The sequence below is a fragment of the Balaenoptera acutorostrata genome, chromosome 1, assembly GCF_949987535.1.
Source record: "Balaenoptera acutorostrata chromosome 1, mBalAcu1.1, whole genome shotgun sequence".
Taxonomy (NCBI): domain Eukaryota; kingdom Metazoa; phylum Chordata; class Mammalia; order Artiodactyla; family Balaenopteridae; genus Balaenoptera; species Balaenoptera acutorostrata.
The window spans coordinates 24,753,228-24,775,324 of record NC_080064.1 but is presented as its reverse complement, the minus strand read 5'-3'; the positions used below and the strand labels follow the sequence as shown (position 1 = coordinate 24,775,324).

Below are 22,097 nucleotides of genomic sequence, written 5' to 3'. Positions count from 1 at the left end.
GGCATGGACGCTCTTCTGACTGACTACCCCTGAAGAAAGGGATGGGGAGAACTTGTAGAGGCAGACATACTGACAGCAGAAAGAAATGACAGTTGATAGGGAGGAAGGAGACAGAAAATTCAAAAGCTGATGTGCTGTGTTACAGCAATATAAGAATGGAACCTCAGATGACAGTGGTCATCAGAAAAGATCAAATTATGTTGTTTTAAAAAAGGCAGTAAGATCACATTTTGTTTCAGTAACATTGCCAATAAAATATATTAAAAAGAAATTCTGCTACTTGAAAGGGGTAAACATTAATTTATCCACTTAGCTAGATAAACCAGTTACGTGAACTGCTGTATTGCGCTGCTATCCTGGATATATGAGGGGTGTGTTCCGTTTCCTTAGCTTATGTAGAGTATTATACTTAGGGAAAACACAATAGGAGGTTTTGGCTCAACTGACCATGGCAGGTTTCCTGATTCCCAGTCATTGGTTTATCCATGAGACATCACTCATAATTTGTTTGAGCCTCTGGCTGCACTGTATCATGCTTGTGTATCTTTTTTGTAGATCATTCAGTTTCCCAGCCAATCATGGTGCAGAGAAGACCTGGTCAGAGTTTCCATGTGAACAGTGAGGTCAATTCTGTACTGTCCCCACGGTCGGAGAGTGGGGGACTAGGCGTTAGCATGGTGGAGTATGTGTTGAGCTCATCCCCGGGCGATTCCTGTCTAAGAAAAGGAGGATTTGTAAGTTGGCTTGAGGAACTTGTTCCTATCTCTCTCTCTCTCTCTTTCCCCTTTCCCCTAAAGCAAAACATGCCTGTTTAGTTTCCTTAGATATTCACAGCACTAAGTGCAGGGTTTTAAAAAACGCTTTTATTGCAATTAGATTTCAGCAAACACAGCAGGAGATGTAAACTAAACTTTTTAAAAATAGAGAAATGATGTTTTTTTGGGACTCATTGATAGTAATGTGAGGTAAGGACTGAAATCTAGATCGCAGTTCATTGGCCTACCAGAAAACACCATTTTTAGTTTAAAACAAACAAACAAAAATAAAAAGAAAAGGAATTAACACAAAGCTGAAGGCGGATTTCAATAGGGAATAGATCTGAGAGAGTGATTTGCCAATACCCTAGGATCCTTAAAATGGATCAGATATGTGGGGTCGTTCTTGTTTTTGCTAGCTAGGCTTTAATTATGGAATGATCTTTGGCCCTCTTTGAATAGCTTTGCTTCTCATACCCAGGCTGTCAGGAAATTAGAAGTTCTGTTAATTCTGTATTTCAGTTTTTTTCAGATTCATCACCATTGACCTCTCTGATGCTAAATTGTAGCTAGAGCAGCTTCTCTGTCTACAGCCTCTTCCCTTTTTAAGTCTTAAGCAGTCTTCCTCAAGCATCTTTGATAGCCTTTCTCAAAACTAGTTCTTTCTTATACCATTGACTTTCTAGATCTAGAAGTCTTAAGGTGTATTTCTGTTTGAGTCTTCTTCGTTTTGTATTCTGTGACTGGTTTTATATTCCAAGTCAGCTAGGAAGGCCATGAAAGGCACCCTGAATCTTTCTTCCTTCCTTTTCTCCCGACTCAACTTGTTTTGTACCTTTTCAAAGCACTTTCTCCCTGAAGTCTTTTTGGGCTAATACTACTGGTTGGCAATCATTTTAAGAGACCTTCTTTCCCCCAAATCATAATAATAACTTTGCCTTTACAACTATCTTACATTCTTTTATCTTGATAGCATTTGTTGTCAGTGTTTTTATTGTTAGACATCTGTTGCTAGGTATCAGAGGCTTGGTCCTATTTTCCCAGTTCCACTTGAAACTTCTGTAGAGTTACAGTAGTACATTTTTGGTGCAGCTTTCTCAAGTGTCAAGTTCAATTCTTTAATACGTTAGTGGACATGAAATGAACGATTGTTGACTTGCTTGGCGGGAAGATAACAGGTGGCATCCAGGGTAACCAGAATTCCCATGGAGTTAGCTTTATTCTAGGCACGTCAAAGATGATGGATGTTTCAGCTGACGTTGACGCTTGACACGTGGCCGGAGCTTTTGATTCCACCAAAAAAATGGGGGGTGGGAGTGCGAAATGAACTTATTTAAGAGGCTGGTTTGGATTTCTCCCAGCTCCACATCTAGAAATTTGGTTTGAGGAATTTAGCCAGAACAGGATCGTTCATTTGTATAATTACCTTCAGGAAGATCAAGGGACTAAACTGGGGCTTTTGTCTGCGTCTTGCATGGTAGCTGTTCCAAAGCTGACCTGATTACTTCTGGGTCTTTTTTTTTTTTTTTTTTTTTAAAGGATTTTCTTATTTATTTATTTATTTATTTATTTTTGGCTGTGTTGGGTCTTCGGTTCGTGCGAGGGCTTTCTCCAGTTGCGGCAAGCGGGGGCCACTCTTCATCGCGGTGCGGGGACCGCTCTTCATCGCGGTGCGCGGGCCTTTCTCTATCGCGGCCCCTCCCGTCGCGGGGCACAGGCTCCAGACGCGCAGGCTCAGCAATTGTGGCTCACGGGCCCAGCTGCTCCGCGGCATGTGGGATCTTCCCAGACCAGGGCTCGAACCCGCGTCCCCTGCATTAGCAGGCAGACTCTCAACCACTGCGCCACCAGGGAAGCCCCACTTCTGGGTCTTTTGACCCTGCAGAGGCATAGGTCAGGTTTAGTGGCTTGTAGATCAGATTGGAAAAGACTTCTTGTATTTGAACCTTCCCAGGAGGCTACTTGGGAAGAACAAGATCTACCCTTTGGATGTGAGGAATGGGATCAGGCAAAATGATCATTTGCCTGTTGTCTCATGGGAAGAATGGTGTTACTTCTTCTCTCCTTCAGCTTATCCCAAGCTCACCTCTTTTTCTTACCTCACACTTCCCTCATCTCAAGAGTGCAGATTCCTCAGAGGAAGTGCTGCCTTCCAACTTCTGCCTATAACTTTTAGTTATTTACTAAAGGAGAAAAGTTAGTGTCGTGCATAGGTAAGTCATTACTGTGGTGAACTGGAACCTGTATGTCTCTTGCCATGAATTCTCTATAATGTGTGACCAGCTTCTAAGTCTTGGGCATTAGCCACCAGGCATGTGCCTGGGTTACTGTGAAGTTTGTAGGAAGAAGAAAAATAATTAGAATTAGGAGAAAGGTAAAACACTGGGGCTGACTTATTATTTTTTTTCCTGTTTTTATCTTTTTAAACAGTTATTTCATTAATCTGTAACGAGGCTGTATCTTTTGTATTCAGTATCTTATTTGATTTTGTAAAGGTGGCGTCTATCCTTAATTGTCTTGAGAGATTGGTGATTTTTAGTATTGTCACCAGAGGAAGTTGGAAGAACTCAGGATAGAGGTCAGAAAATTGAACTCTCTAAAAAGCATCTGCTTTACTGAGCTGCTGAGGTTTGCATAACGATAAATGAAAATTCTCCAAATCTGTGTTCCAACTTTTCAGAAGGAGGGTTGTGGGTAATGAAATATTATCCTATTATCCCATATTTTGACTTGAGTTGCACCTAAATGGTGATACAGGAAGACTGATTAGTGACATCAGTCCATCACATTGGCACGTCTAATCTTTTGGTGGATGGAGAACTGAGGATCAGTGAACTGCTTTATGAGCTTTTTGGTTGTATCCTGCTGATCTTATGGGAAGAGGTGGGCCTTTTTTTTTTTTTTTTTTTTTTTTAAATAAATCTAGTTTGTCATTCAGAGTGCTGAGTTCAGAGGCCAAGGAAGGCAGAGTATCTGCTTCTTGTAGTTAATTGTTCTAAAGAGTAGGAATTGATGGTTTATGGATCAGAGCACTCAGATGTTTTTCTTTTTGGGGTGGCTGTACCAACATTACCTCCAGTAAGCCATGGAGAAGCCGCATTTTAATCCCCTGAGAGCTAAAAACATCACCGCTGATGGCATAATGAATGTAGACCTCAAGTCAAGTACTAAGGGTCTATTCTCAGATACTGACAACAGATAAGCCAGACTCTGATTAACTTTTCAGTTAAAGGGGTTTAGAACTAAAGTAATTACTCATTTGCAGTGGTTTTCCATTTTCAGTAAGGTGGTTTTACAGTTAAAGCTTGAATGAAGGTATTTAACTCTTTGTCTAGCTTTCCTGAGCCTTTCTGAAGTTCATTTTGAGCGTACAAATGGACTCAGCTTAGTTGTTTTGGCTTCTGAGATAAGAGTACTTGCAGGCTGATGAAAAGAATCCAACAGCAGTGTTTTGTTCTCAGCACCCACTGTAAATTTTTGATAGTATTCCAAGTATGGATCAGAAACTTCAGGGTAGCAGTTTTCAGAATAATGGGAAAACTCAGAATACCAGTTAAGTCAGAGTCAAGTCTTTTAATTTATTTCCTTTTTATATCCTTTATTTTATTGATTCGTGGAAAAAGACAGGTCCCCTTACCCATCCCCCCAAACACCCCAAAACAAAACAAAGCATGGTTCTGGGTGGTTACACAATCATATGTAACTACTGTGTTTTGAGGACACTGGGTGAAATTACCCATCCAAGGACCCTGCTATTGGTCTTTTGAAATACCAGCTGATCATCACATAGATTGAAGCCTAGCCAGTCAGAAAAGTGGATCGTCATTTCTACCTTTCTGGTTTATGGTTCCTAGGTAAATGAGAAGACCATTGTAAACTTCAGTTAGGGTGAAGGCCACCCTAAATTTGCAGAAGAAAGACTTTTAGAAAAAATATCTTGGGAAGACCTTTCTGCTTATTTGTAGAGACTGGCTGCTTTCTGACCTGGAGGATGCTTGCACACTCACGGCAATTCACTTAGGTCACAAAATTGATGACTTGCTTTTCTAGTCTCCACTGCATTTGTTTCAGGCAGCCAATGCCACTTTAATTGATTTTTGTTTAAAAACTTTGTGGAGTATAATGCAGGGGTTTGAGTCTCAACTGGACCTTAATTTCCTCATTTGCACAAAGTCTAATTCATATGGCTATGTAATATGTATGAAAATGCTTTGTAAGCCTTATAAAATCTTGCTCCACAAAGTCCTTGGACCAGTAAAATTATCAGCACCTGGGAGCTTATTAGAAAGGCAGACTCTCAGATTCTACTCCAGACTTTATTGAATCAAAGTCTGCAGTTTGACAAGACCCACAGGTGATTTGTATAAAATTAAAGTTAGATAAATACTGCTTTATAATTTTCTTGGAAGATAACAGATCAAATTCAGAAACTTTTATCTCAGGTTGGAGCCCCTTCAGATTTGAGCTTCCTTTGAACAAGAAATCTATGTGCTCTGCTTTGCGATGTCAAGCTTTTAGACACTGACTAAATAAAAAGTTAAAAAAGCACAACTTTCAGAAAACCTTTTTTGGTTTTCGTCTCTTTTTCCTCCTGGATATGGTGGTACCACAGCAGAGGGGAACACTCTTCTTACCTTTTTGCATACCAGGAATTGGGTGATCATATACACAGCGCCTGGTATATTCCATATTCCACTGTTTCTAAAGTGCACACCTCCCCGCTTTTGTTCATTTTGAAATTGGGATGCGCTTTTCAAATGATATAGTTTAACTGCCAGTGTTTCCTTTTTAGCAACACATAAAATGATGGTATGTCTTATAAATTGATGGTGTCTCAGATTTGATGAAATGTAATAATTGGTGGTGGCTTGATTCTGTACAGATATTTCAGAAAAGTCAATGGGGCAGAGGGTTTAATAATTAAAGCCATAGTTATTCCGGGGGGGGGAACATAAGCTATCCAGCAAATTTGAAGCTTTAGGGGGAGTGGAGGTGAGGGTGGGTGTGTCTGAGAAAGGTAGTGGGAAAAATGTGAAAATTAGACAAAATATTTAAAATAATCTTTTAAAAGGAATTGCACATTCATGAATTGCCTTATTTAATACCTGAAACAACAACCCTTTGAGGTTGATGTTGTCCCTATGAATTTATAGATGAGGAAAATGAGGGTTAGAAGGGAAGTGGTGGGACCTGAATTCAAACTTTGTTCTAATTTCAGTTCTTAGCTATATTGCTTTTTACTAAGGTATATGCTACTTTGGTTTGTTTATTCGTTTCTCACAATATGATTATATTTAATATGTTAATTTAAAAGTAATTCACATGACTAGTAATTTCAAACTTTTACTCATTTTTTTTAATATTTGAAATTTTTTATTACTAGTGGAGCTACTGAGCTGCTGAACTTCAAAGAAAATTGACATTTTGGTTTTTTGGGGGCATTTTGTGAAAAACCGAGAAGTGTACACAGGAGAAACCAATATTTTAGTTAATGTTATGGCTTTAGGACTCGAGTGTCAAGCAAATACACAAAAATATTGTTTTAGAAAAAAAGGGAAGAAAATTACTAATCTCATTGAATGTGACTTCTGCCATATGGAGCTTTGTGGTGAGATCTCTGCAATAGCAGGAAAAATTAAGTTCTCATTTCTCTGACTTCATTCAGAATTAATAGATATTCCCTGAAATATCCCCCCTGTTATGTGAGGCTTTTGAGGAAGCTGAGCCACGGCTGGAAGGACTGTGATCCCCACTGCGCATGGTTCTTCTTTCTGTCTGCTCTCCTCTCAGTTCTTTGATATCTAGCAACAGAATGTGTTGTTCCATCTCTGTGTAGATCTGGGATCTGATCTCTCAAGAACCCTCCTTGGCCCTACTCTAGAGATTTTGATTGGGCTTGGCCTCTTTGCATTTTGAGCACTCTGAGGCCTGAATTTGGGTTACAGTTTGAATTGTAATTTACCTAAAGGGAGCCTACAACAAAAGGATGCTATTAATCCTTCTTTGTTTTTTATTTCATTTAGTCAATAGACTTTTTTAATATTAATATGTGCTAGGTAACATGTGACGAAAAAGCAAAACATACCCCTTGCCTTTAGGATACTTAATTTGGACTTAATTTTAGTGGTTCTCAATTGTGAGTGCTTATTGGAAGAGAAACTTTTAAAAACGTTTGTGGGAGCTTCTACAGACCAATTAAATCAGAATCTCTGGGAGAAAGCCCAGACACTTGCAAAGTTTTAAAAAGGTTGTGATGTTCAACACCAACAATAGAGCCACTCTGCATTGTGAAAATGACAGTGTCTCTGGGAGGGCCAGATTGGCTATACTCTTTTCTTTGAGTTAAACCACTTAATAGGGAGCATTGAAGATTTTTAATCTTAATACCACAGATAATGTTATATAAGAAATACTATCCCAGTGCATAGTTTTTACTAGTATCATATTTGTATAAAATGGTTATACTTTATAATAAACTTTTGCATATGCATCATTTCATTGATGTTTACAACTACTCTGTTTTAAACAAAATGAACCCTGTTTTATAGAAAAGGAAACTAAGACTCAGGTTTAATGACCTGTCCAAAGTCCAGTAAGTGTTAGCACTTGAGATAGAGTGTAGGTTCTGTGCAATCTGGGTTAGTATTTTCTAAAGGAATACTTTATCTTACACATTAAAAAAACTTTAAAATCCCATAAAACATACCAGCCCATTTATACCCTTATTCTTCTCTCTCTCTAGGTTCCCCAGATTTCTAAGATACCATTTTTATGATCCTGAACCCTGTATTCTGTATTCTCTTTTAATAACAGACTTTTGACAGAATAGCTTCCTACTTGTGCTCTTGGTGTCATTCAGAAATCAGACTTCATGTCAACTATTTTAATTTAGGGCTTTTGTTGATTTACAGAACTTGTTAAAACTTTTGTTGATTTACTGAACTTGTTAAAACTTGTTAAAACCATGTACAGAAACGTGTACAAGTCGTAAACGTTTATCTTCATGAATTTCTACCAAATGGAAACACCCACTGTAACCCATCCAGATCAAGTATGGAAGCCTTCCTTGGGTCCCTCACCGTCAGATAGGAGGAACCTGCTGTTCTGCTGAGGCATTACTAGCCTAGTCAGAGTAGAAAACCAGGTAGCTATATTTTATATAAATGGACTGTATAACATTGGCAAAACCCAGCCCATCCCGGGGATATCTTTGAAAATCTGCCCTTGGTAGTAAAATTGAGAATGTAAGTATCAGTGACCAAGTGTTCAGGCCAGAGCCGTTGGCTGTTACAGAAGGGGAGCAGCTTCTCAGCAAGCCCTTGTGAAGGGTCACTGGGGAAAGATCATGAAGAACATTGATTTGGTGAGTGAGTCTCTTCTGTACCCAGATTTCTTGCTCATTGGTGAAACTTCCTACTGCTGTTGTATCAAATTTCCTTCCCATTTTTGCCTGTAGACCTTTTGAACTCCTTGTGAGAAATTGGAGCTGAACTGCTCCTCCTGAGCCAGTGACTTGATTTGTAGATTTGTGGGAGATTACTTAAGTGTGTTGGTGGGATGGGATGATCCCTCTAATACTTTTTTTTATTATTGACATTAGTGGTGTCTAATTCAGGTACAGTTGTTTATCACCACCTCCTGGACTCTTACCTGATGATAAAGATAATGGGAGGATCCTTCTTATTTTATCAGTTCAGTTTTGCAGGATTTTTTTTGTCATTTCAGTTTTCTTTTTTTAAAGAATAAATGTGCTGGACTTCTGGTGCCTTCGTGGACTCCTCTCCCTATATATATTTTTTATAATTAATTAATTAATTAAAATTTTGGCTGTGTTGGGTCTTCGTTTCTGTGCGAGGGCTTTCTCCAGTTGCGGCAAGCGGGGGCCACTCTTCATCGCGGTGCACGGGCCTCTCACTATCGTGGCCTCTCTTGTTGCGGAGCACAGGCTCCAGACGCGCAGGCTCAGCAGCTGTGGCTCACGGACCCAGTTGCTCCGCGGCATGTGGGATCCTCCCAGACCAGGGCTCGAACCCGTGTCCCCTGCATTGGCAGGCAGACTCTCAACCACTGCGCCACCAGGGAAGCCCCCATTTCAGTTTTCTTTGTCATATTTTTTGAGCTTCTGCCCAGCACTGTATTCAGTTCTGGGGATATAAAAATGAGTACATAGCTTCTGTCAGTTTTACCTTTGTAGGAGGAGGGAGCTTTTATCTCTGGACATTTTGAAAGCTCTTTCTTTCTTTAGAATCCTGTCATATTCCCATATCTGGTTTGGGATCTCAATGTCATGCTTAATTGGCTGTCATTTACTCCTTTTGAACCAATAACAGTGTTATACTTTGAAGATGTAGAAGTTATATCTCATTTGCTGCCAAAACTATAGTTTACCATCTTGCTGCTACATAAAACTAAGTTATATATCCTTTCTAAATCCCTTCTGGTATATGTTCCTTTATTTTTATTAGGCATGAAATCTTTCTTTTTCTGTGTCACATTTGAACAGAGAATGATTTTGAAAGCAAAATGGGCTTTGCACTGGTAGTTGAGAGGTCTAAGATCGTCAAGGTCCCTGAGTCTGGTCTTTCTGGGCCAGAGATGGCTAAGAACTACTTTGAGAGCATCTTTTTATTTTACATTTGCAGGCCTACCTACCCAGTCATAACTGAGCGTCTGCTGCTTTAGCTTCCATTTGTGATCCACCCCCCCGCCCCGCCCCCCAATGAAATTTGGTTGTGGTGACTGGAAATGCTGTGCAGTAGTTCTCATCATCTTTGACTGGATCTTCCCTTTTACCAAGAGCTTTCTTTTGGTCCAGGTCTATTTGTTTCTTCCTTAAACCAGAAGTCAGTGATGGGGACAAGCAAGATTATCTCTCTCTAGTTTTACAAAAGCAAAATTACTTAACCCTTGGGTAAGGTTTTGCAAAGCTTTCTGTACCATGTCAAGTCACTATACCAAACCTTCTTTTCCTTCTGGAAATCAAGACATATTTGCTTTAAATGTCCATGTCTTAACTTAGAATGTTGGTAAGAGGAGACAGACTTAATTTCCTTAAAAAACAGGACATCAGTGTGCTTGGCACCACATCAGTTCTTTTAGGTCCAGTCTTTTAATCTTTGTAGTTTTGAAGCACTTCAGAGATAAATTCTGTCGCATTAATGATTCAGCTTAACACGCTCTCATGTAGTCCCTGGTATGGGACAGGCAGTGGAAGGCAACTGGTAAGCACTTCTTAGAGTACTCTTTGTGAAAGAATTTCATAGTTAGGTTTAACATGTTTTGAAGGATTAAAAAAGTCAAGTATAGGATGTTTGGTGAATTATAGATTCAGTAAACCGTGAGATATTGGGTGGAACTGGGGTGGTGGTGGTGCAAATTGGCAGGGCATATATCCCAAGATGAAGTGTATAGAGTAATCGAATTGGAATGATGTTAGACCACACTTAGCTCAATATTCAGAAGTAAGGGAGGAGTTTACATCGGCAGTGGAAGTAGGAAATTCATTTTGTAGGCTTAGTACATTCCAACTATACTATTAGCTGCCATTCCTGGGGCTTATTAGGAGTTGAGCTACTCTATAGCGTTAGATTTGAGAGCAGAGAAATAGAACCAAGAGATATAAAGTTGTGGTTGGGCTTTGGGTAGAAAGGAAAAAGATGGGGTGGTGGGACATTGGGCATGATAAGACTGTCCTAAACTCTGTAACATAAATGTATGTCTGTCTCCCCCATTTGGCAAGACTTTCTGCAGTGTTCCTGCCTCTGTGTTGTCTGTTAATTAGATTGTCATGTCTTGAAAGGTCATGGACACTCTCCTGTCCTAATTAGCATCTAGTGTAGTCTGGTGTCCACAGTGGTTGCCCACTATTGTTAGTTGATGATTATTAGTGAAGCTGAAGCTATTTTTTAAACAGGGCCCAAGGGATGCAGACAGTGATGAAAACGACAAAGGTGAAAAGAAGAACAAGGGTACGTTTGATGGAGATAAGCTAGGAGATTTGAAGGAGGAGGGTGATGTGATGGACAAGACCAATGGTTTACCAGTGCAGAATGGGATTGACGCAGACGTCAAAGATTTTAGGTTTGTATGTTTTACACTTCTGATTTTTGAATGGGGGTTATGGGTTTTTGTTTTCATTCAGTTTTATTTTGATTTTAGTTTTCTTTTTCCCTCCCTGTGTGTCCTTTTTAATTACTGGGTCTAGTGTAGGCCATACCACAAAGACTGTAAATTAACTGGTAAGGTGGAACTTTCTAAGATTTGTCCATGCCTGATGTTTTGCCAAAACAATAGACTTCTCATTTGTATAGAGCTCTGTAATTTGCAGGATGATTTCATAAAGATCATTTCAGTGATTCTCAAATATCAAAATCACCTGGGATGGGTGCCTTGGGATTTCTCCCAAATCACTATCTTGGGAGAAATCATGGTTACTAATGGAAGTGTGTCATATGGCTCTGGCATGTTAGAGTGGAAGGAAAAACAGTTGAGAACTTAAGCATTCTTTTACTTGACACTCATAAGCCCCCTTTGAGGTAGGCAGGTTAGGTATCACTTTCTTCATTTTGAAGAACCAGAGATGCAGCTCAAGTGACTTGTTCTTAATCATATCCCTTCCATGGAGGCCTCTTATTCCATCTCTGGTCGTAATTGATTTGCAGGTTTTACCCTATAATTTTAATATGCACAGTAATGAAATGATACTGTGTTTATTCTTCATTTATGTAGCTAACCTTTAGTGATGGTATATGATTTTTAAAAATTTAAAAATCCTTAGTCACTCATGTATAGTTAAGAGAATTTAATTTTTAGTAATGTAATTGTAGTCTAAAACTAATATGTGTGTACCTACACCCACACCCACCTGCCCACCCACCCCTTATCCTAATAATCTACAAAGTCAAATTAAAATATATTTCAGGTCATTGTAGAACAGCGTTCAATTGTTTAGTCTTCCTAACCTAACTTTTGTATCTTGTGAGTGTAAAGAATTACAGTCTTTGGAAGAAATTTGAGACACAGAGAAATAAACATTTATCTAAAGTCTTTCAGATGAGTTTGGGTAGCCTCTCCATCCTGAATCTCAAGCAGCCTGTGGCATTGTTTTGTGGTATTTGACTTCGGGACAGGTGGTAGTGGTAGGGTGTGTGTGTGTGTCAAGGAACACAACAGGAGCTTTCATTTGTACCAGCGATAAGATTTCTTTTAGGCTTAGAATGTAGTGACAGGCTATACTCCCTGACTAGAATATAATATTATTCTACATTAGTCTGAATTGGAATAATATAGTCCTGTAATCTTTTTACATAGGGTGACCATGTGTCCTGAATTACCCAGGACAGTATTTGTTTATACCTGTGTCCCAGGATATTTCTTAACACTGCCCTTTTTTTTGCTCTTAGGAGTGTCCTGGTTTGGATGATAAATTACATCCTCACATTACTTTTAATTCTTAGAGTTGTCTCCTTAGCAGGGGCTTATCCTAGATATGAATTTATTTTGTACTATTTTGTAACGATCTGCTTCTGGTTTCTTAGAAGGGGAAAAGGGGAGACAGTTTTATCAGTGGCCAGTGGTACCCAGGAAATACACACACACAAAATTTTCACCTATTAAAAAAATAGTTTTTTCTCAGATGTGGAATTTCCCCTTAGAAACTACTTTGTCCATTGACTCTGTTTAAAGAGTAGATGTTGCTTTTGGGGGGCATATTTTACTTACCCGTATTTTGGGATCTCTGTTTTCGTGGATGCCACAGGCAGTGATTTTTTCCCCAGTTCATCCAGTGTTCCTCAAACCTGGGCCCCTTGGTTAAAGGGATTGTAAATTAATAGCAGTTAATGTAAATTTAAGGGGTGGGTTGTGGTGGAGAGGCAAGCAGTAGAAGAGTAATTTTATAGGATAGAACATATAAGCACCAGAAGGGTCTCCAGTCACTTTGTAGAAATAGTTTTAAATACTATTGGTAATGAGCTGTGTCAAGGACGTTGTCCTTAAACTTAGGTTGCTGTAGTGTCCCTCCCCACTCAAAATAAGGTTTAATGCCCTTTACTTTCTCTGTTTAGCCGTACCCCTGGTAATTGCCAGAACTCTGCTAATGAAGTGGATCTTCTGGGTCCAAACCAGAATGGTTCTGAGGGTTTAGCCCAGCTGACCAGCACCAATGGTGCCAAGCCTGTGGAGGATTTCTCCAACATGGAGTCCCAGAGTGTCCCCTTGGACCCCATGGAGCATGTGGGCATGGAGCCTCTTCAGTTTGATTATTCAGGCACGCAGGTGCCTGTGGACTCAGCAGCAGCAACTGTGGGACTTTTTGACTACAATTCTCAACAACAGGTACTGTGTGTGTCTCTGTCACTCTCTCTGCTCTCCCTCCAGCCAGCACATTATTCAAGTAACTGAGAATGGGGTAATGGGAGGAGGGTGGCATTATTTTAGGCCTTCGATAGCCATTCCTTATTAACCCAACAGTGATGTGGATTACAAAGCCTCTGCATCTTCCCCTCCAGAAGCTTATTCCCATGTTGAGGTTTATTGGCAAGAGACCACCCTGCTCTGTGTACTTCCTTTGGCTCCTCTCTTTCTTCAGGGCCTGGGGAGGGGATGTGGTGGTGTTACCTCTTGTAACACAATCCTCTTGAATGTTAAATTAATTCACTGAAGATTAATGTGATTGTACTGCTGTTGGTTTTTGTTTTTAAAATAGTAAACTCTGTTGTCTGCCACTGTCAGGAGTCCAGTGCCAGATGTCTTATTAGTCCTGTCTTTTAATTAAGTGAGTTACTGCAGGTAACAGACATACCTGGTACCTTTCAAAAGAGTTAGAATGTAATTAGGGGAAAAACACAAATCATGTGACATAAAATCTGCAGTGAAATGACCTGGCTCTTCTTTTATTCATAAGTCTTTGGAATATATTGTATGTGTGCCTTCTGGTTTTGAAGGCATGGTATGACTAACTCTAGGGTTTACTGATTCTTCTGTTTAATTTTTTTTTAAAGGAAAATTAGCTGTCTGAATTATAAAAAGGGGGTAGGTAGCCTCCTGATCATGTTAAGTACCACAAGTTCTCCTTTGTGGCTACAAGCAGTTTGATGGGCCATGAATTTCTGATACTCCTTAATTTTGGAATATAAATATAAACTTCTAGGTTTGAAAGGTTAAAATCTCGTTTTGAAGTTTAGAAATTATATATCTATAATTTTTTTCTATGGGGAAAATTGGCTTATGGTCTTTGTAGATCAGTTGTACCATACTGTCCCTTTAGTTGTCATAAATGGCTGATTTTAAATGAATTTTGATTGATAGATGATTGGATAATAAAGTTAACCATGTGAAGTTTACAAAAACAAACCCCTTTAAGGGATGATGTGATGTGCATACTCTGTGCTCATATCAGATGGATATATTAGGTTTAATTAACCAACTCTTTTTCCAGAGAGAAAGTGAACTAAAAGTGTACACTATTCTCCCCGTAGTCCCCAGTAGGTATGCTCACCTTTCCATAGGAATTTGACTTCCTGTGCTTTTTGTCTTCTTTTTTATGTTTTTTCACAATGAATTCTCACAACAGCACTTTTGAGTGAAGCCAGAAATTACTTCAGATGCTGAGGAGATAATGGACTTCAAGATATTTTGTGTCACATCAGCAAATATAGGGACACACTATTACTGTGTAGACTTCAACTTGTTCATCTTAGAACATTAATGTGGTAATTTCTCTATCTAAATTGAGGTATGTTAAGTGCAGGCTGATTCTAATCAGGTTCCTCTAACCTAGTTATCTCAAGAAGTTTTATCTGAATTCTTTCTTTTACTCTGTCTCATTGGTCTGAACTTCCCCTAGCAACCCTTAGAACTCTAGGCGGTTTTGGTTCTTAGCTTCTATTCCCTATCTAACCCAATCTAACTCTTTGCTTGTTACTTAAGAAGTGTTTATTTAAGAAGTGTTTGTCTCCAACCTCTTATGAATGAAAATCTGATTCTCTTTCATATAATTGTTCTTTACCTCATAATCAGAGTTGGGATTCTCTTTTGATTTATTGATCTTGGGTTTCAAAATAATTCTATCAATTTTTGAGGAGCCTGGATAATTATTAGAACTTGAACAGAAATGTACTTTTGCATACCCACAAATAGTTAACACAATTAAATCAAAGACACCACCCACTCAGATTTATAAAACCTGGGGTGCCTTTACCATGTATCCCATTTCAGCAGTTTCTGTACGTTAACGTCATTATTTTGCAAGTTAAACTATTGTTGGGTTCTGACTTCCCATGCATGTCTTGGTTGCTGCAGTATAGGGACACTGTTACACAGGTACACCATCATCATAGGATGTGATCATTGTTATTTTGTCCCATGGGCTCATAATTCTTGCTATTCTTAGTAGATGGCTGTGCACATTCTTGTACTTGGCAGCCTAATAGCATGCCTGGGAACCGTTGGCCCAAGACTCTTCAAGACCCTTAACTTCCCAAAGGCTCCAGCATAAAAGCCAGTAGTAATTAAGAAGGAAGGATACTTGCTCTACTGTAAATTGGTGTTTGTTCCTACACTTTATCCTTCTAATCTTTTTTACCCTTTTGCTTTTCGTTACGTTTTATTCCCCCTTCCATTTCTACTAATTAAAATGGTTCTCATTCTTCAAGGTCCAGTGCTGTTACCTTTCTTGATTTCCAAATCAAAAAGTTGTCATGTCTGTCTCCTTTGAACCCTGTAGTGCTTTGTGCTTCCCTTAAGAAAAGGAGTCATCATGTTCTGCTTTGTGTTATGATTACATGTCCTCTGCTAGATTGTAATCTCCTCAGAGGGTAAGGCGGGATCTTGATCCCTCTGTGTCCTCTGCTTTGCTTTGCTTTAGTGGACCAAATTTCCAGGGAACCTTTTCCATACCCCTATTATATTATCTCAGAACACCCCCCGTATTTAATATACTTCCCAAAACTAAAATTGGAAACTAGCCTTCTAAGAGGTCTGGAGGCCACTCTTTGAGGCCTTGCATCTATTCTAATATGTGAGTCGTTTAGGTCTAGCCCAGTAGATGTGCCTCATAGACAAATAACTGGACCTGTATAATATCCAGTAAATTTACCTCCTGAATCAGTATTTAACCTTTTTAATGTCAGAGCCCTCTGGCCATCTGATCAAAAGCCATAGTCTTCTCATCAGAAAAACATAATTCTCTTGACACTCTATTTTGTGGATATCTTCAGGGAGATCACAGATCTGTGGACTGCAGGTTATAACCTTCTGTTCGCATTTTTTGTTGTCACCTGTAGCCAAGCATATCTTTCATGAATGGAACGGGCTCCTCCAACCCCATGGCTCTCAGTTTAGTTATTATGGCTCATTTGGTCATTTAAATAGTGCAAGGAAATACTCCATGACAAGTGATGAGACCATTTATGCCCATGTCCTAGGGAGAGCATACTCTTAACCTGGGGAAGGAGGACTTATGGAAGAGGTGGATCTTGAGCTGTGCCTTGCAAGACTTGTTTATACCAGGAGAAGAATGAAAATTCCAGTGGAGGAAATAGTAAACTAAAGGCTTAAAATTAGAAATGAACATATACGTGTTCAATAGATAACGTAGAAACAGTCACCCTAGCTGGTAGTTGAGGTTGAAGAAAAGTGACTTGTGGGGTTGCATAGATAGTGTTGTGAGTCTTACCGACTTTGCTGTGCTGCCTTATGGTCATTAACAAGACATTTTTAAGAAGTAATGACTTAATTATCATGGTTTAGTTTTTCTGTGCTGAGTGTTAGCTTAGTAGCATTCTTTTGCCCATATTAGTCAGTTAACTGTTGACTGTTGTGTCCTTCCAGGAACTTTAGGTTTTGTCCATAGAGAACAGAGCTACTGTTAATAGACTGACTATCATACATGAAACAATTATGGAATGGTTGAGGAACTAAGTGCTAAATTGGTTGGTCGAGGATCCTGTCAGACCAGGGGAGGGCTCAATGAGGACCAAGTTTGCATAGACCTAACTTGAATGACACATGGAATGTATATTGCTGCAGTTAAGAGAACAGAGGTATGGAGATGGAAGTGACAGTGGTGTGGTCATTGGTTGACAAGAGTAGAAGATACACGTAGAAGGTAAAAAGGAGATAGATGCATTTGGTTATTGAGTCCAGGTTACAGAGGCCTTGAGAGCCACAACTGAGTACAGACAATATTAATGATTGTGAGGATTGAACCAAAGATCTGATGTGGACCATATTTTTCTGTACATTTTTATCATGGCTTTCTTAAACGGGCATCAGAGGATTTTTTTTTTTTTTTAAGTTTTGAGTTATTTGCTATAATTGGTAGGGTAGCTTTGTGCTTTTATGTTTGAAAATTGACAAAATAAATAATTGCTTCTTGTGTCCTGTTTCATTTCATTTTATTTCATTTGGTGTAATAAGTTGGTTTCATAAGACTTAATATCAGCTTATATTTAGACACATAAAGCAGCCTGAAAATACAGAAAAGGTAATTCTCATTTAATTTATTACAAACTAACTGTACTTAGGGATACTTTGGTTTTGGATAGTTAAATTACTTGTCTAGCCGCTGTTAACCATAAACTTAACCTGAGATTTATTTAGAGCAGGGATTCCTTTTTTGGTGCCATTAACCCCTTAGCAGTTAGGTAAGATCTCAGACTGAATTCTCAGAATACTATTTTAAAATGTATAGTGGGGCTTCCCTGGTGGCGCAGTGGTTAAGAATCCGCCTGCCAATGCAGGGGACACGGGTTCGAGCCCTGGTCCGGGAAGATCCCACATGCTGCGGAGCAACTAGGCCCATGCGCCACAACTACTGAGCCTGCGCTCTAGAGCCCGCGAGCCACAACTACTGAAGCCCGTGTGCCACAACTACTGAAGCCCGCGCGCCTAGAGCCTGTGCTCTGCAACAAGAGAAGCCACCACAATGAGAAGCCTGCGCCCCACTACAAAGAGTAGTCCCCACTCACTGCAACTAGAGAAAGCCTGCGTGCAGCAGCGAAGACCCAGTGCAGCCAAAAATTAAATAAATGAATAAATAAATAAATTTATAAAAAAAAAAAAATAAAATAAAATGTATAGTGTAAGTAGGATTACAGAGGAAGCCAATTATATAAAAATAGCTATAATAATTTTGACAACAAATTTGTTTGACAACAAATTTGGCAACAAATTGAACAAATTTGCTTCTTTATCATATGATGCATGAGATAGAGGTAGTTGTACTAGCCATCATAATGAGCATAAGCAAGATTTTGAGATGTCTAACAATCATAAAGTAACATGAAAGTATATATGATTTCTATTGGTGATTAAATCACAGATGTGTGGCTAAATGTAATGTGGTTTGTTGCCTGCAATAATAATTGAAGGACATGCTAAATTTCATGACAATAAAGATAACTTTATCTGCCCCAGGCACAAAGATCTGGGGTTAGGAACCCTTAATTTAGGGTAGTTTGAAATGCTCATTGATATCTCTTTCCTCATTTTCCCCTCATTGTCTTCTCTTTAATCCTGGAAAACAAAGTGAACAGCTCACATACACTGTGTTCATACCATTTTGTGTTTTGATGCTTGAGCAATATTCTTTATTTTAATAAATAGCTATGCAGTTATCTATATTTACCTAAGTATACTTTAGAAAAATATTACTAGGTTTCATTATATTACAGTCATATGTAACAGAAACCAAAGCCAAGATTGGTAATCAGGTGGATTAATCTGGTTAATTGTTGCTATTCTTTATTTAGGGTTCAGTTAATATAAAAATAACCCAATGATGTGGCATGTTTTACAGAATTGTGTACTGAAGTACTAAAAGTCTAACCCGTTAAGCATGAATTTTTAACAGAGAGACAGTACTCTGAAAGCCCTAGTCAGATGGGAGAGGAAATTGGCATGCATTGCTTTTTAAAGTGTGGTAGTGATTTAAATGTCATTCTTATGAGACCAAGTGTGTGCATAGTTTTAATATAGGTGTTTAAAATTCTTGGCTTTCTTTTCAGTTTATAAATAAGAGGAAGATTATTCTGTCAGTGTCATGCGTATAGTCACTGTTAAAATGCTGACTTTAGCTAGCAGTTAGATCCGTTGAAACTTACCTTTATTGTTACTTGACTTTGCTGAAATTTTAGAATATGATTTTTCTCAAAAGATATTAACTTATTTGATGGAAGGATATGTTTTTCCTCACCTTATTTAGAAATCATTTATTTTGGAATCTGATTCTTCATCTGCTAAAGAAATATGAATTTTTTGTTTTTTAAAAAATTGGCAGCATAGTTTGTATGTACCTGTTAAACCAAAAATCATTGTAATTATTAGTTGATTATTGCAGCTGTTCAAATAACCTGGTCAAAAATGAACTTTGATCTAGACGCTTCAGACAGTAGCAAACTTTCACAAATTTCATATACTGAGTACTAGCTCCAGGATATAATTTTTTCTTAAAAATTTATAGCCCCACTATTGATGTAATACTCGTAGTGTTTGAAGGGCTTTTCTCTGTGAATTCTGACAATAGCCCCATGAGGTAGGGCAGCTATTATATTTTTATAGATTTATTTATTTTTTTTTACAATTTACTTGGGCAGAATTTATTTATTTATTTTTATAGATAAGAAAATTAAGACATCATGAAGCTTACAGACTTACTGAAGATCACATACTACCAGCTATGCAAACATCTTTGTTTTGGTTTCTAGCTCCTAGCTGTTTCCTTTGGACCTAGTACTAGAAACATAAAGCCTTTTGATGCATGGAGTATTCAACTGCATTCCTAGTTTTTTCTGCATGGAGTATGTTTTAAAAAATACTCATCAACAACGAAAACTAAAAAGGTTTTTCTTTCTTCTCTCTTTGTGACCTGACGGCAGTTGGTGCTCATGAACTCAGTGGGGTTTTGACTTTAACACTGACTCAGAAGAGTCTTGCCTTCTGCTTTCCTTGTCCCATCCTGGGCTGCCGTACTGGGTGAGGAGCTGTAAGAGGTGGCCCACAGAAGGGCTTTGTCCGTGTGTTGTGGGTGCTCTCCTCATTCATCAGAAAGAATATCACATCTAAAGGACTTTCAAGTGCTTTATGTGTATTGATTTTAATACTTAGAACAACCTTATGAGTTAGACAAATCTTTATTGTCCCTGTTAGAGAGAGGAGGAGAGTAAAGTGCAGAGGTTTTCCTGCCCAGTGTCTCACACACACAGTCAGTGGTAGAGCTGAGACATGAATGCAGGCTTTCTGGCCCCAGACTCTGTGCTGTTGTCCTCTCTCCACTACGTATATTGCCTTAAACTGGTAAGAAGCCAGGCCTGGCAGTACATTTTATTTTGGGGGGAGAAAGGATAGTCTTTGACATTGGCTAACTCCATATTTAGATATTACTCTCTTCCAGATTCTGAAAACTCAACAACAATGTTTTTATGCCAGCAATTGTTATTGATAACAATAGTAATAATAGCTGTCTCTTATCAGGTGCCAGCTGTATGCCAGTCACTATGTTGGGTGTTTTTGACTGCCCGGAATCACTTCTGGAATATAAACCATGCAGGGTATCTTTTGTTAGTTCATATAGTGTCAGAGAAGGGAGTTAAACCAGCTTGCTTGTGTGGTTCCCAAATTATGCCTTCAGTATTTATTAGGAACCTTGATAAGCTTGAAATAGTTGACATATTTTCCCCTGCATTCAGTTTCTTGAATAGCTTATGAATTCTGCCTAAGTAAATGGCAATAAATTGTGGCACATTTATCATTATACTGACCTTAAAATAAGCATTTTCCCCAAGTTTCACAGTATTGTGTTTCTCAGTTATTATTGGCTTACTCTGTGAAAATCATGAAAATGTTGACAGAGTTCAGCACTTTGCCCAGCAGATGGCATTTGTATGAGTTTTTCAGGATCCTTTAGAATCCATCACTTGCCAGTTACCCAATTTTGTTTTGAATAGCCTGTATTTCCAGTTAATATTGGACCATTTACATAAAGAAAATGTGCTAGAATTGCTGTAATCTATACTATAATCAAATCTGCCGTTGTCAATGCATAATTTACTTATGTTAATTGGTTATTGCAAAATGCACTCAAAATAATTCCTTCTCTTTTTGCCATAATCACTGAGATATTAACCAACTCTCAAACACAGGATATATGGGCACTTTTATAGGGCCTATATGTTTTTAGTTAAAAGTAATAGTCCCTACTCTCAGTGGTAACATGGTAGTGAGGACCACAGACTGATGTTATGCGGAATGGTTATTTTATTCACACACTATGTGTTTATATTTACAGATACAGTACATATGTGTAATGTTACATGAAATGTTAAAAGCATGTGAAGTGAGGATAAGTCATAATGGAATGGTATTGGAGTACTGTTTTCGGTTAATAAATCAAGAGTTATATTCTGAACACACTAGTATCCTTATTTCCCTAACTTCATGTTGCAGCGCCTAGCTAATAATAAGTGCTCAAAAAAATGTTTGTTGAATGAAATGAGTTATTTTATTTGCAGCAGGCCCAAGAAGGGTAGAGGGAAGAGGCTAGCATGAGCGGTGTCTGAGATGTTAAATATTTCAAAAGGTTTTAGGCTAGGAAAATTCCAGAGATCCATTGAAGGGACAGTAGATATTTAGGGGAACTGTGAGGTATTTTCACAACCTTGGAAAAAATTTTTGAACAGCTTTCCACTATTTTACTTGTTTCCTGCCTCCTGGCTGCCTGTCTTGCGGGGGCTGGGGGTGGGGGAGGAGCTGTTGGTAGGAGCACTGCAGAGGCGCTGTCCTGTAGGTGAAACCGGAACCAGCCTGGCAGTAGTCACAGGGTGTAGTTACCAGATAGTACTGGTCGGCTCCCTTCCTGGAGTGAACAGTTGTTTTGATATGTTTGTCAATAGATTCCTATATTTCTTTTGAATACTTGATATTTAATCAATGCTTGTAAAGTAGTACTATCTTTTTACCAGCATCATAATGAAGTTTTTCTTTTCTTTAACCTTTGAAAATAAAAAACTCTAAAGTATTTTTGAAATCTGTACTGCATGTTTACTTTTGTCATTCATACTGTGAAAGCAGAGGCTTATTTTACTCTGGTTTTTAGAAAGATGAATATATAGAAAGAGAGGTAACAAGTACAATTGGCCAGTATGTTCAGAATATTCACCTTTTAAAAAAATTTTTTTTAAATTAGTCTACTCACATATTTGAGGCACAGAAGTAACCAGATCATAGAATAAAAGTCCACCACCTAAGATAACATTAAAAGTTCAGTTGTGATGATAATTAAGCTGAGTTGTCAGAGTGACATTATCTCCTAATGTCTGAAACAATCAGGTCTTTTTATGAAGA

At 38.5% G+C, this 22,097-nt stretch overlaps 1 protein-coding gene across 16 annotated transcripts in view; it reads left to right on the top strand.

The window, feature by feature from the left end:
* PUM1 (pumilio RNA binding family member 1) overlaps window positions 1-22,097 on the top strand; it is a 130,048-nt gene that overhangs the window by 55,090 nt on the left and 52,861 nt on the right. For 13 of the 16 annotated variants that reach the window (XM_028163563.2, XM_007170568.2, XM_007170566.2 and 10 more), the window contains 3 exons: window positions 556-734; window positions 10,669-10,835; window positions 12,821-13,091. In XM_028163563.2, the coding sequence (XP_028019364.1) occupies window positions 556-734; window positions 10,669-10,835; window positions 12,821-13,091 (617 nt within the window). The remainder of the gene's footprint in view (window positions 1-555; window positions 735-10,668; window positions 10,836-12,820; window positions 13,092-22,097) is intronic. The other 3 variants (XM_007170571.2, XM_028163568.2, XM_057543152.1) reach the window with 1 other exon arrangement.